At 43.4% G+C, this 13,921-nt stretch overlaps 1 protein-coding gene across 1 annotated transcript in view; it reads left to right on the top strand.

The window, feature by feature from the left end:
* Window positions 1–13,921, top strand: part of CHUK (component of inhibitor of nuclear factor kappa B kinase complex) — a 204,029-nt gene that overhangs the window by 164,595 nt on the left and 25,513 nt on the right. Inside the window, exons 14-15 of the mRNA XM_069753015.1 lie at window positions 6,391–6,452; window positions 7,003–7,112. Coding sequence (XP_069609116.1) covers window positions 6,391–6,452; window positions 7,003–7,112 — 172 coding nt within the window. The remainder of the gene's footprint in view (window positions 1–6,390; window positions 6,453–7,002; window positions 7,113–13,921) is intronic.

The following is a 13,921-nucleotide window of genomic DNA, read 5'->3' as shown; positions in this document are numbered from 1 at the left end:
CAGTGAGTCTGACCTTTTTCACCAATGTCTTCTCATTTTAGATCATTTCGCATTAGTGAGCCACACTGCATGGAAGCTGATCAGGCAAGGCGCTTTCCACTTATCATAGCTGGTTCAAATAAGCGAGATCCCTTGCAAAAGAGGATCACAGTAGCACTGATCTGTTTCCTAGATGAGTAGACCATTGAAGATTCATTAGTCCAGGGTAGCATGTAACCAACCCTAAGGGGACCCTACCCACTTCTCAGGACAGATTCCTTTTCAGAGAGGAGTTAATCACGCTAACTGAGACCGTCAGTTTTGCAGATTACACAAGCATTGTTCTGACCATTTATTTTTTCTCAATAGGCCAGCACCACAAAAGCAAGGCCTTTTCTGTACGACTGATCACAAAGGCAATCCAGTTGGTACCAGGACCACTATCCGGGGCAAGTTACCATCTAGTGGACACCACTTGGTAGGTCAGCTTGCACACATGGACCAGTGGGTACCTTGATCTTGTCCTAGGTGAGTCAGACCTAGCGACGAAGAACTTTTTTTTTTAATTTGGCAGTTACAGGACTTCTGTTTACTTCGTCAACTTCCAGCCAGTGTTTTTGTCTAAAGGAGAGGCGAGTCAGCTTACTGCATCCCTTAAGTAACCCTGCTTAGGCTTTTCCACTGAAGAACGAGGGTTCCCTCTTGATTCCAACTTTTAGTAGGAACATTTCCTCTAATTCTAGAGACAGGGGTTACTGACTTACCCAGCAGATCTTTTTTTCATAGCATTATGAGATGCAGGTACCTTACACTCATTTAAGTGTCTTCAGCCCAATGTGAGATCGTTGATCAGATGCACCAAGATTGATGCTTTCTGGGTAGGGCAGTACTTTTTTTAGTAGAATTGGATGGCAATTGAGGCCTTTCTTTTGAGGCAGTAAATTCAGCACTTTATACTGTCTGCCTCCCCCTCTTCCTAGTGCTATTCACTTATAGTCCTAGATTCCTGGATTGGAGGGTGCTGGCAGTACTTCCATCATTTCACCTCCTATGGGAGCCCTTTTCAAATTCAACTCATTTTGGTGTCAATGCAGGTTTTTCAGACTATCGACATCTGATATGTTGCCTGGATCCCCAGGGCATGTGGAGATTTTGCACCTTTGAGGGTCTTTCATGTAGCCTACCATCTATACTAGATCTTTCCCTTGTTGACAGCTTTGAGACATCCTATGGTTTCTGTGTCCCCCGATGAGACGAAAGAGAAAAGTAGATTTTTGGTACTCACCATAAAATCTGTTTCTCGTATTCATTGGGAGACATAGCACCCACCCTTGGTTGCCCAATGCATTTGCTTTCTTTTTCTCTTAAGATGTAATTAACTTATTTTTCTTTTATGTTTTAATTATTTTTTGGGCTTCTTCTACTTCTTTCTCACTAAACTGAAAAGCCTAATGCTAGCAGCACAGCTAATTCTGCAAGGAAGGAGACAATTTTCAATTAGATGTACTAATAATGTGAGCCACCAGGTGGCAGCTGACTATCCAGTTGTTTTATTAACCCCTAATGAAGACTACAAGAATGAGATTTTACGGTGTGCACCAAAAATCTACTTTTAGGCATTTACAAAAGGCTTTGTTGTTTTGTAAACTGAGTAAAATTTAGAAGCCGTTAAAAACAAAATTCCGTGCCTTTTTGTATATCCTATACAGTTAGTCACCTGCAATCAAACGCAGTGTTTGACAATCCTGGTATATATGCGCTATCAGATCAGTTAGGATCCCTACCATATTTGAAGAATGGGAAATATAAGAATAATACAGGCTCAGAAGTTTACATACACATGGGTTCTTTTTGGAATCATTGCCTTTAATCCATTTAACTTGGGTGACACATGGTTGCGGGTATTTTGGCTCATTCCTCCTGACACACTGGTGTAGCAGAGTCAAGATGTAGGCCTCCTTGCTTGCAAATCTATTTTTACTTCTGGTAATACATTTTCTTTGGGATTAAGGGTCAGGGCTTTTTGAAAGCCCCAACATTATTCATTTTGTTGACCTTAAGCCATTTTGCCACAACTTTGGGAGTATGCTTCTGGATATTGTCCATTTGTAAGAGCCATTTGGTCCCAATCTGACTCTTTGGCTGATGACTTTAGATGTTGCTTCAATATTTCCACATAATATTCTTTCCTCATATTCCGCAATCACCCCACAACATGATGTTGCCCCACTTGTCCTTGCATATTTGGGATGGTGATCTTTGGCATGTAAGCCTTCCTTTTTTTCCTTCATACCAATGGTCATTCTGACCAAACAATTAAAAATATTTCATCAGACCAGCCGGTGTTTCTCAGAAAAGTAAGTCTATAGGTGGAACCAGCACATAAAAAATGTAATCTCAATTAAAATGTTCAAAAATGCCTGGAAAAGCTTATATCCCACCCAATGGTGCATCACTTTCCAGGAGAAATACGAACTTGGTTGACAGGTATTGAACATTAAAGAGGTATTCCCATCTCCAAGATCCTATCCCAATACGTTGTAGGTGTAATAATAATAATAGCAAATACCTTCAATTAGAAATGTAGTATAGTTCTTTTGACTCGTTATGTTGCTTACCCCGTGCAGGGCATTGCAGTAGGTATCATGGTTACGACCACTAACGACTGACACTATAGGATTGGTCATAAGCATGGATAGCTAAGATACTGCAATATCCTGCACATGGGCAAGCAATATAGCGAATCAGAAGAATTATACTACTTTTCTAATTGGAGGTATTTGATAATAATAATAGTAATAATTTTATTTATATAGCGCCAACATATTCCGCAGCGCTTTACAAATTATAGAGGGGACTTGTACAGACAATAGACATTACAGCATAACAGAAATCACAGTTCAAAACAGATACCAGGAGGAATGAGGGCCCTGCTCGCAAGCTTACAAACTATGAGGAAAAGGGGAGACACGAGATAGTATTTAATAGTATTATTATTATCATTATTGCACTTACTACATATTGGGATAGGATAGGTACTAGGCAGTGTGGTCTTTATTATGACACATGGTGAGTATAGGCTTGGTCTACACTTAATCTACCTATTGTAAGTTCTACTGCAGGGGTCTTTCACTTCTCATTTGAGATTGTTAGCTTATCCCCTGATATGACTGTTTATTAGTGATGAGCATGCTTGAGTGTGATCAGAGTGCCCAGGGCATGCTCGAATAATATGTTAGAGTCCCCAACGCTAATTGATTCACAGCTGATACAGTCGCAACACATTCGGGGATTGCCTGTTTGTTAGGCTATCCCTGCATGTGTTGCAGCTGTCTAACATCTGCAAATCATGCAGCTGCAAACATGTTATTCGAGCACGCCCGAGACACTCGAAAAACACTCGAGCTTGCTCGGATAACATGATATCCGTGCATTTTTGCTCATGACTACTGTTTGTGCATTACTTTAGAACTATCTGTAGAGGCCATTTTTATTATTCAATGTTTCTATAAACTCTATATTTCTATAATTCATGTCTGTTAATATAGTTCCCTATACACTCATTATTCTGATGTACTGATAGATTTGTACTTGCCTTAATGTTTATTTTTAACCATATTGGCTGCTCTTTTTATTTGGGTTTTATGGGGTATTTTTAATGTTTTTTTTCTAGTATTTATGTACTATAATAATAAATAATCTTTATTTTTAGCGCTAACATATTCTGCAGCACTTTACAGTTTGCACACATTATCATCGCTGTCCCCGATGAAGCTAACAATCTAAATTCCCTATCAGTATGTCTTCACTATTAATGCTAATTAATACATTTGTGATATATTTTGGATACTGTTTCCTAGGGATTTAATTTTTTGCACATAAGCCGAGTTTTTCAGCACATTTTTTGTGCTGAAAAAGCCACCCTCGGCTTATACTTGAGTAAGGGTCCCACTTACAGTATTTTTCAGACTGTAAGACGGCGGGGGAGGGGCAGTGGGGGAGCAACAGGAGGCAGGAGTCGGCTGCTGTGGCTAACGCCTGTGCCCGCTGCTAAACAGAAATGAATATTCACTGGACACGCTGTTAGCCGCAGCAGCCGTCTTTCTGCAGCTGCTGGGCTCTGAAGTGTGCCCGCTACTTAAGGATTAAGGATTATCATTATTAGCAGGCACAGTAGTCACCGCTGCCGACTTTTGCAGCGGTTGGGCAATCACGTGTGCCCGCTATTTTAAGGGACTGAATATTCATTGCTCTCCACTCCCATGGGCGTGGAAAGCAGTGAATATTCATTCCCTTTAGTAGCAGGCATATGTGATTGCCCGGCAGATGAAGCAAGCTAGCAGCTGAGGTTACTGTGTGCACTATTAAAGATCAATGAATATTCACTGCTCCACACGCCCATAGTCCTTGCATGGAGAGCAGTAAGTATTCCGGCAGCTGTCCTATGCTTAAAAGCAGGGCATGACGTCATTGCCATGTGCTGCTTGCAAGCATAAATTGGCTACTGGCATCAAAACAGGATGTTGCAAGGGAGCACAGGGAAGGTAAGTAGGATGGATTGTTTTTTGATGTTTTTCTGATGTGGAGCCATGCATATCAGGATGGGGATGAGAAGGGCATGCATACCAGTATAGGGATGAGGGGGCCATGCATATCTGGATTGGGTTGAGGGTGGCCATGCATACCAGGATTGGGTTGAGGGGGCCATGCATACCTGGATTGGGTTGAGGGGGCCATGCATACCAGGATTGGGTTGAGGGGGCCATGCATACCAGAATTGGGTTGAGGGGGACATGCATACCAGGATGGGGATGAGGGAGACATGCTTACCAGGATGGGGATGAGGGAGACATGCTTACCAGGATGGGAATGAGGAGGCCATGCATACCAGGATGGAGATGAGGAGGCCATGCATATGAGGATGAGGCCACGTGCACACGTTGAGGAAAGCGGTGCAGATTTTTCCGTACTGATTTTGGTAAATCCGCAGGTAAACCGCACTGCGGAATTACCACGATTTTTTTGCGGATTTTGTACTGATTCCACCTGCGGTTTTACACCTGCGGATTCCTATTATGGAGCAGGTGTAAACCGCTGCAGAATTCTCGCAAAGAATTGACATGCTGCTAAGTAAACAATGCTACGTTTCCGCACATTTTTTTCCGCAGCATGTGCACTGCGGATTTTGTTTTCCATAGGTTTACATGGCACTTTACATGGCAGCGTTTCTGCACCCATTGAGTGAGGCAAATCCACAGCAAAACCGGTGGTTTAAAAAGATCTGTGGATTTGCTCTGGGATATAACTTGCATTGCTTGAATATTTTTTTTGTTGCCCACTTCTGTTCTCGTAGTGGTAATCCTGAAGTGGCTTATTTAGAATGACATGATCTCACTTGGAGAATCGTATTACCAGCCACACTTTTTTTCAGCTCGTGGCTGAATTTTATTGTCATTAACACTGAGAATAAAAAGTTCTTAATAAAATGAGATCTCCCTCCTATTACCCTCAAAGTAAAGCGTAAACTCCAGGTGTTCTTACCCACATACTGTCTCAGGTGTGGTACGGCCCCCACTTCTGCAGGCCTGAATAACTCCGGTAGCTTCAGGGATTTTGAATTTGTCCCTAAGGTTATACTAGACTTAAGTAGGTGCACGCTTCTTTTTCGGATGTCTTATCCGATTAGTTTTGATTTTCCCATAATATCAAGCAAAAAGGCTTTGAAGGTAGGTGATACAATCCTGCATCAAGTACACATCCAATAAGCTTGACATGCCTCAACTGGCAGACTCCTAAAGCCACAACATAATTTCTGGAAATTCCTAAGCTGTTCAACTTGGTGTATGTAAACTTCTGACCCAGTTACGTTCTAATATTGTGAATTATGAATGAAATTATTGGTTTGTGAGCATTTACTGGAAAAAATGCTAAAGCTAAATTTTGTTCCCATAGTTTTAATGACTTCAACCTAAGTGTATGTAGACTTATAAGTTCAGCTGTATATTTATGAAGTTGAGACTTCAGCCCAAACCAATCCTACCACTCTTTAGTCTTTTCAAGCAGTTTGTGCTCAGCCCTTAAAAGTATATATTTTTATTGATGTGGAAGATCGTTTTGAGCGTATACTACCAATGTCATGAAGCTCCTTTAATTCAAAGTGTAGATTGTCGCTACCAATAGTTTGCTCCTAAGCCTGAGTAGATAAGTAGTAATTGTGTACCGTGTGATTTGTGCTGTTCTGTACCGTCAGATGTGGATAAGTTCTTATGTTTCTTTTATCTTGTTATTTTGGACAACTCTAGAAATGTACCAGATGTTGGCATAAAAGATGGACTGTTTTTTTTGTTTGTTTTTTTTTTTATACGTGATTACTCCGTTTTGTAATATGGTGAATTTTATGTTGACTTTCAGCATCTGAAAAGATGTTGCGAGCCTGGAAAGAAATGGAAGATCGAGCAGTTGGTTGTGCAAAGGTATTATGTTTTGGGATTTTTAGTTTGTTTTTTTTTTATTTAAAAACATATTTTCCAATCAGAGAAAGAAGTAAAAAAGCATAACAATTTTTGTATCCAGTCGCAATTTTGTGTGTAAGGAGGTGGGGGGTAGTTAACCTGTTTAGACTGAAAAACTGCATAAGTACTGCAAAGTTGAAACTTGACATAGAAGTTGAGTTTTTTTCCAGGAGTGATGTTTTTTTTTAACTTTTTGAATTCAATGAAAATGAATTTTTGTTGATGGAAATGTTACTAATACAATGCAATCGTTCCCATAGAAGCAAGAATCTGGATAAAAGGTATAATTCGAGTCCGTGATATCACGTATCATAACGCTGTGCTGGATTTTTTATGTTGATGACTTACTCCCACCCTTGCCAATAGCACAACATTTCACCCTAGTCTTTCTTGTTTCCAAGCTGCACTACTATTTTGCGCATGTTTGGGGTTCCTAAGGTCATCATTAGACAAGTAAAGTTTTGTGTTATTACTATGCACTTTTTTCATCTGATGTTTTATGTATACACAGGCTGGAGAAATTTCCTTCCTGGATGACCAAATAATGGGCCTTCACACAGAGATTGTTGAACTGCAGAGGAGTCCATATGCTCGCAGACAAGGGGATGTTATGGAGCATTTGTAAGATTCAGTATTTGCATGTTTTGGGGTTTTCTTTGGAATGTGGACTTGATCTGACTTGAGTCATTGTAAAATGGCAAGAATTTTATAATTATAAAAATGCCAAGGTACCCTAAAAAGTAAGACTATGTGCACACGTTGCGGATTTTGATGCGTTTCCGCAGCGTTTTTGCTGTAGTGTAGTGCACCACCAATGTTAGTCAATGGGAAATTGAGAATTGGTGTGCACATGCTGCCGAAAAATCCTCACTGATTTGCAGCGTTTTATTTTTCGCAGCGTTTTATTTTCCGCAGCATGTCAATTCTTTTTGCGGATCTGCAGCATTTCTGCACCCATTGAGTGAGGCAAATCCGCAGCAAAACCGCTGGTTTAAAAAGATCTGTGGATTTGCTGCGGAGTTTCTTGCGAGAAACGCTGCAGATCGGGAGGAGGAAGTGTGTGTGGGCGGAGACTGTGTGCGAGCGGTGAATATGTGCTGGTGTGTGTGTCTGTGCAGGGGTCTGCGGGGCTGTGTGTGTGCGGGTCTGTATGTAGGCAGGCCTCGTCCAATGGGACTACTAGTCCCATCCGGCTATGCTTGCTACAGTAACAGCTAGCTGGTGATGGGACAGTAGTCCCATCATCCGGCTACTGTGTTCAAGGGTAAAAAAATCCACATATACAGTACATTCTCACCATACAGCTAATCCTCGACTCTCTCGATCACCTGTAAAAAAATAAATAAACTCCCTGTTCTGACGTAATCCATTTAATAATGAGTGTCCCACGACGATCTCCCGTGTAGAGCTGTCACATCGGCAGATGTGACCGCTCTCCAGGGGCCTCCTGTAATACAATGAATGGCAGGTATCCTTGTGCAGTGGATCACTCCGCAGTCAGAGTTCATTGGCATGCATGCTGTCATCGGCAATGCTGTGTGGGAAAATTCAGCAGTGCTGACTGTAAAGTGAGAGCATGAACTCCAGTGAACCCTCAGTGATAACACTGCAGGAGCCATTACCTCCTGTCAGTGTGTCACTGGAGGCCCTGTAGAGCGGTCACATCTCCTGATGTGACAGCTCTATAGGGGAGATCATCGTGGGACACTCGTCATTATATGGATTACGTTGGAACAGGAAGTATTTGTGTTGTTTTATTATTTTATTTTTATTACAGGAGATCCAGGGCGTCACATGGATTAGCTGTACAATACAGATGAAGACCTGTGTGGTGTTTTATTTCATTAAAATACTTTATTCTGGTTGTGTGTTTATTTATCCCCTTAACAACTATAGGATTAGTAATGTTTAGATATCTTATTGACGCCTCTCCATTACTATCTGGGCTTAATATCACCTTACAATCAAATGTGACATTAACCCCTTATTACCCCATATGCCACCGCTACAGGGGAGTGGGAAGACAGAGGCTAAGTGCCGGAATTGGCGCATCTTAGAGATGTGCCATTTCTGGGGTGGCTGTGAACTGGTGTTTGTAGCCAGGGGGACGGTCAATATCCATGGCCCCTTCCTAGGCTATTAATATCAGCATGCTGTCTGCATAGCCTTTTCTGGCTATTAATTATAGGGGGACCCCACATCATTTATTTATTTTTTTTGGGGGGGAGGGGGGTCCCCCTATTTTAATAACCAGTAAAGGCTAAATATACAGCTGTGAGCTGATATTAATAGCCTGGGAAGCTCCATGGGTATTACCCCCTTCCCAGGCTATAAACATCAGCCCCCAGTCTCTGGCTTTCCCTCTCTGGCGCAGAAAATTGCTCTGGAGCCCACACCATTTTTTTTTTTTCAATTAAATTGCGTTTAAGGCCTGGGTCACACTTGCGAGAAACTCGCACGAGTCTCACGATTCTATACCCGGCACTGCCACCAGCCGAAGTGTGCGGCTGCATGTATTTCTATGCAGCTGCACGATCCGGTCTGAGTGCCGGCGGCAGTGTCGGGTACTGAGGTGCGAGACTCGTGCGAGTTTCTCACAAGTGTGACCCCAGCCTAACGCAGATTTTGTGCGTGTGTATTTAACTATTTGTGTACCATTTTATTATGGTTATTACTAAACATCGGGCTTCGTATTATCGATCTATAGATAGATCTATAGATCTAGATATCTATAGATATATCGATCTGTAGATCTATCTATAGATCTGTCGATCTATCTATAGATCTGTCGATCTGTGTGTAAACATTATTCTTCAATGGAGTATGTAAAAGAAGAGGTTGGACAAGGAAATGACATCACAATTCTTTTTTTGTTAAATAATAAATCTTCATTTAGCTTACAAAAATGCATACAAATCTGCATGAAAATCCGCATCAAAAATGCTTCAAAAACACGTGGATTTTTAACTGCGTTTTCTGCCAAGAGATGCAGAATCTGCGCAGAAAATTCCACAGGCAAATCTACAACGTGTGCACAATACCCTAAGGGTATGTGTCCACGTTCAGGCTTGCTTCAGGCTTTGGTCAGGATTTTATGCAGGTAAAATCCTGACCAAAACTGCACGTGAGGTCACTGGCAGGTCACCTGCGGTGTTCTTGCGTGTTTTGCTCATTGTAGCAACATGCTGCGTTCTGAAAAAACGCACCGCATGTGAGTTTTCGCGGCAAAAACGCATGCGTTTTTTCCTGCATAGTGGAGACGGGATTTCATGAAATCCCCTCCACTATGCTGTAACATCTGGACTCTGCATTTTTGACGCTGCGGAAAAACGCAGCGTTTCCTGAACGTGGAAACGTACCCTAAAGGCTAACAATTCTATTTTTATGCATTTTTGTAAGCTAAATAAAGATATATTATTAAACAAAAACAAAAAAAGAATTGTGATGGCATTTCTTTGTTCAACCTCTTATTTTACATACTCCATTGAAGAATGTTTACAGACACAGGCAGACGGGGAGAGACAGGCAGACGGGGAGAGACAGGCAGACGGGTGAAGATAGGTGATAGATAATAGATCTATAGATAGAGAATACCAAAATAGATCGATAACACAAAAAATCTGCACGCAATATCATTAATGTAAAAAAATTGCGGGGCTCCCGTGCAATTTTTGGCACCAGAGAGGGAAAGCCGACAGCTAGGGCCAATGTTTCTAGCTTGGGAAGGGGGATACCCATGGAGCTTCCCAGGCTATTAATATCAGCTCTATGCAGACGGCTGCAGGCTGATATTAATAGCCTAGGAATGGGCCATGGGTATTGGCCCTCCCCGTGGCTACAAACACCAGCTCACAGCCGCCCCAGAAATGGCACATCTCTAAAATGCGCCAACTCCGGCACTTAGCCTCTCTCCTTCCACTCCCTTGTAGCGGTGGCATATGGGGTAATAAGGGGTTAATGTCACATTTGATTGTAAGGTGATATTAAGCCCAGATAGTAATGGAGAGACGTCAATAAGATACCTATTCATTACTAATCCTATATTAGCTAAATAAAGACACAGACAGATAAAAGTTTTTTAATATTCTTAATTTCACAATACTTACAACCACGCCTAATTCCCCGAAGCCATCGATCACCTCCAAAAAATAATAAACCAGCAGTATACTCCCTGGTCTGACGCAGTCAAATTAATAATGAGTGTCCCACGACTATCTCCCCTATAGAGCTGTCACATCAGGAGATGTCACTGCTTTATAGGCCTCCCACGATTCACTGACAGGAGACAAGGCTCTTGTAGTGTTATCACTGAGGGTTCAATGGCCTCTCACTTTATGGCACTGCTGAGTGAGAATTTTCCCACACAGCGGTGCCACACGTGACAGTATGAACTATACTGTACTCACAGCAACGGATGGATACTGTGTGGAAGGAGACAGAATTTGAATTTTCTTGGGAGATTCCGTGTAAAGTTCTGCTTCACAGATTTAATGTCCCTTATGCATTGGGTTTTCTCAATACTCTAGAGCAGAGGTCCTCAAGCTTTTTAAACGGGGCCAGTTCACGGTCCCTCAGACCATTGGAGGGCCGGAATATAGTTTTAACAAAACTATGAACAAATTCCTATGCACACTACACACATTTTTGAAGTAAAAGTACTATATCCGTTGCCCCGAACCCCGATATCCTGCGCCCCCGACAGCCTGCGACCAATCAGTGACAGGCGCAGTCCGGCCGCGAATTGGCGTGAGATTTGAACCACGCTTCGCTGATTGTGATGTTGACGCGGGATTTTTAACACCGCTTCGGTGATTAGTCGTGCCCGGCCAACCGCGACCAATCAGCAACAGGTGCTACAAAAACAATGTACCAGCAATAAAATTGCCCACACAGAGCCATGCAAACTGCAATAGGCAGGTAAATGTCCCCAATAGGCACCATAGTCCCCAATTGGCACCATAGTCCCCAATTGGCACCATAGTCCCCAATTGGCACCATAGTCCCCAATAGGCAGGTAAATCTCCCCAGTAGGCAGCATAGGTCCCCAATAGGCAGCATAGTCTCCAATAGGCAGCATAGTCCCCAATAGGCAGGTAAATGTCCCCAATAGGCAGCATAGGTCTCCAATAGGCAGGTAAATGTCCCCAATAGGCAGGTAAATGTCCCCAATTGACGCGGGATTTAAACACCGCTTCGGTGATTGGTCGTGCCCGGCCAGCCACGACAGGTGCTACAAAATCAATGTACCAGCAATAAAATTGCCCACACAGAGACATGCAAACTGAAATAGGCAGGTAAATGTCCCAAATAGGCACCATAGTCCCAAATAGGCACCATAGTCCACAATAGGCAGGCAAATGTCCCCAATAGGCAGGCAAATGTCCCCAATAGCAGGTAAATGTCCCCAATAGGCAGCATAGGTCCCCAATAGGCAACATAGTCCCCAATAGGCACCATAGTCCCCAATAGGCACCATAGTCCCCAATAGGCAGGCAAATGTCCCCAATAGGCAGGCAAATGTTCCCAATAGCAGGTAAATGTCCCCAATAGGCAGCATAGGTCCCCAATAGGCAACATAGTCTCCAATAGGCACCATAGTCCCCAATAGGCAGCATAGGTCTCCAATAGGCACCATAGTCCCCAATAGGCACCATAGTCCCCAATAGGCAGGCAAATGTCCCCCAATAGGCAGGTAAATGTCCCCAATAGGCAGCATAGGTCTCCAATAGGCAGCATAGTCTCCAATAGGCAGCATAGTCCTCAATAGGCAGGTAATGTCCCCAATAGGCATCATAGTCCCCAATAGGCACCATAGTCCCCAATAGGCACCATAGTCCCCAATAGGCAGGCAAATGTCCCCAATAGGCAGGCAAATGTCCCCAATAGCAGGTAAATGTCCCCAATAGGCAGCATAGGTCCCCAATAGGCAACATAGTCCCTAATAGGCACCATAGTCCCCAATAGGCACCATAGTCCCCAATAGGCACCATAGTCCCCAATAGGCAGGCAAATGTCCCCAATAGCAGGTAAATGTCCCCAATAGGCAGCATAGGTCCCCAATAGGCAACATAAAAAGCAAGTCCAACACTGGAACATTGACAGGAAGCCAGGATCAAAGCATTAGGTGGAGTTAAGTAGAGAAGCACCTAACGACCTCACCAGATCACCTGAGGGAGGAAACTCAGAAGCCGCAGTACCACTTCCCTCCACCAACAGAAGCTCACAGAGAGAACCAGCCGAAGTACCACTTGTGACCACAGGAGGGAGCTCTGCCACAGAATTCACAACACATAGTCTCCAATAGGCACCATAGTCCCCAATAGGCAGCATAGGTCTCCAATAGGCACCATAGTCCCCAATAGGCACCATAGTCCCCAATAGGCACCATAGTCCCCATTTGGCACCATAGTCCCCAATAGGCAGGCAAATGTCCCCCAATAGGCAGGTAAATGTCCCCAATAGGCAGGTAAATGTCCCCAATAGGCACCATAGTCTCCAATAGGCAGCATAGTCCTCAATAGGCAGGTAATGTCCCCAATAGGCATCATAGTCCCCAATAAGCAGCATAGTCCCCAGTAGGCAGCATAGTCCCCAATAGGCATCATAGTCCCCAATAGGCAGCATAGTCCCCAATAGGCAACATAGTCCCCAATAGGCAGCATAGTCCCCAATAGGCAGGTAAATGTCCCCAATAGGCAGCATAGGTCTCCAATAGGCAGGTAAATGTCCCCAATAGGCAGGTAAATGTCCCCAATTGACGCGGGATTTAAACACCGCTTCGGTGATTGGTCGTGCCCGGCCAGCCGCGACCAGCGACAGGTGCTACAAAATCAATGTACCAGCAATAAAATTGCCCACACAGAGACATGCAAACTGAAATAGGCAGGTAAATGTCCCAAATAGGCACCATAGTCCCAAATAGGCACCATAGTCCCCAATAGGCAGGCAAATGTCCCCAATAGCAGGTAAATGTCCCCAATAGGCAGCATAGGTCCCCAATAGGCACCATAGTCCCCAATAGGCACCACAGTCCCCAATAGGCACCATAGTCCCCAATAGGCAGGCAAATGTCCCTAATAGCAGGTAAATGTCCCCAATAGGCAACATAGTTGTTATGAAAGGCAATTCAGTACCACAATGGACATAGCGGTCAGAGCACACACAGTGATCCGACAACAACCCAAAATCATAGAACGAGCTCTGAGACGTGGGAACTCTGCAGACCGCAATCCCTAATCCTCTCCAAACAACACTAGAGGCAGCCGTGGATTGCGCCTAACTCTGCCTATGCAACTCGGCACAGCCTGAGAAACTAACTAGCCTGAAGACAGAAAATAAGCCTACCTTGCCTCAGAGAAATACCCCAAAGGAAAAGGCAGCCCCCCACATATAATGACTGTGAGTTAAGATGAAAAGACAAACGTAGAGAT

The sequence above is a fragment of the Ranitomeya imitator genome, chromosome 2 (assembly GCF_032444005.1).
Source record: "Ranitomeya imitator isolate aRanImi1 chromosome 2, aRanImi1.pri, whole genome shotgun sequence".
In the NCBI taxonomy this organism is placed as follows: Eukaryota; Metazoa; Chordata; class Amphibia; order Anura; family Dendrobatidae; genus Ranitomeya; species Ranitomeya imitator.
This window is presented reverse-complemented; position numbering and strand designations above follow the sequence as displayed.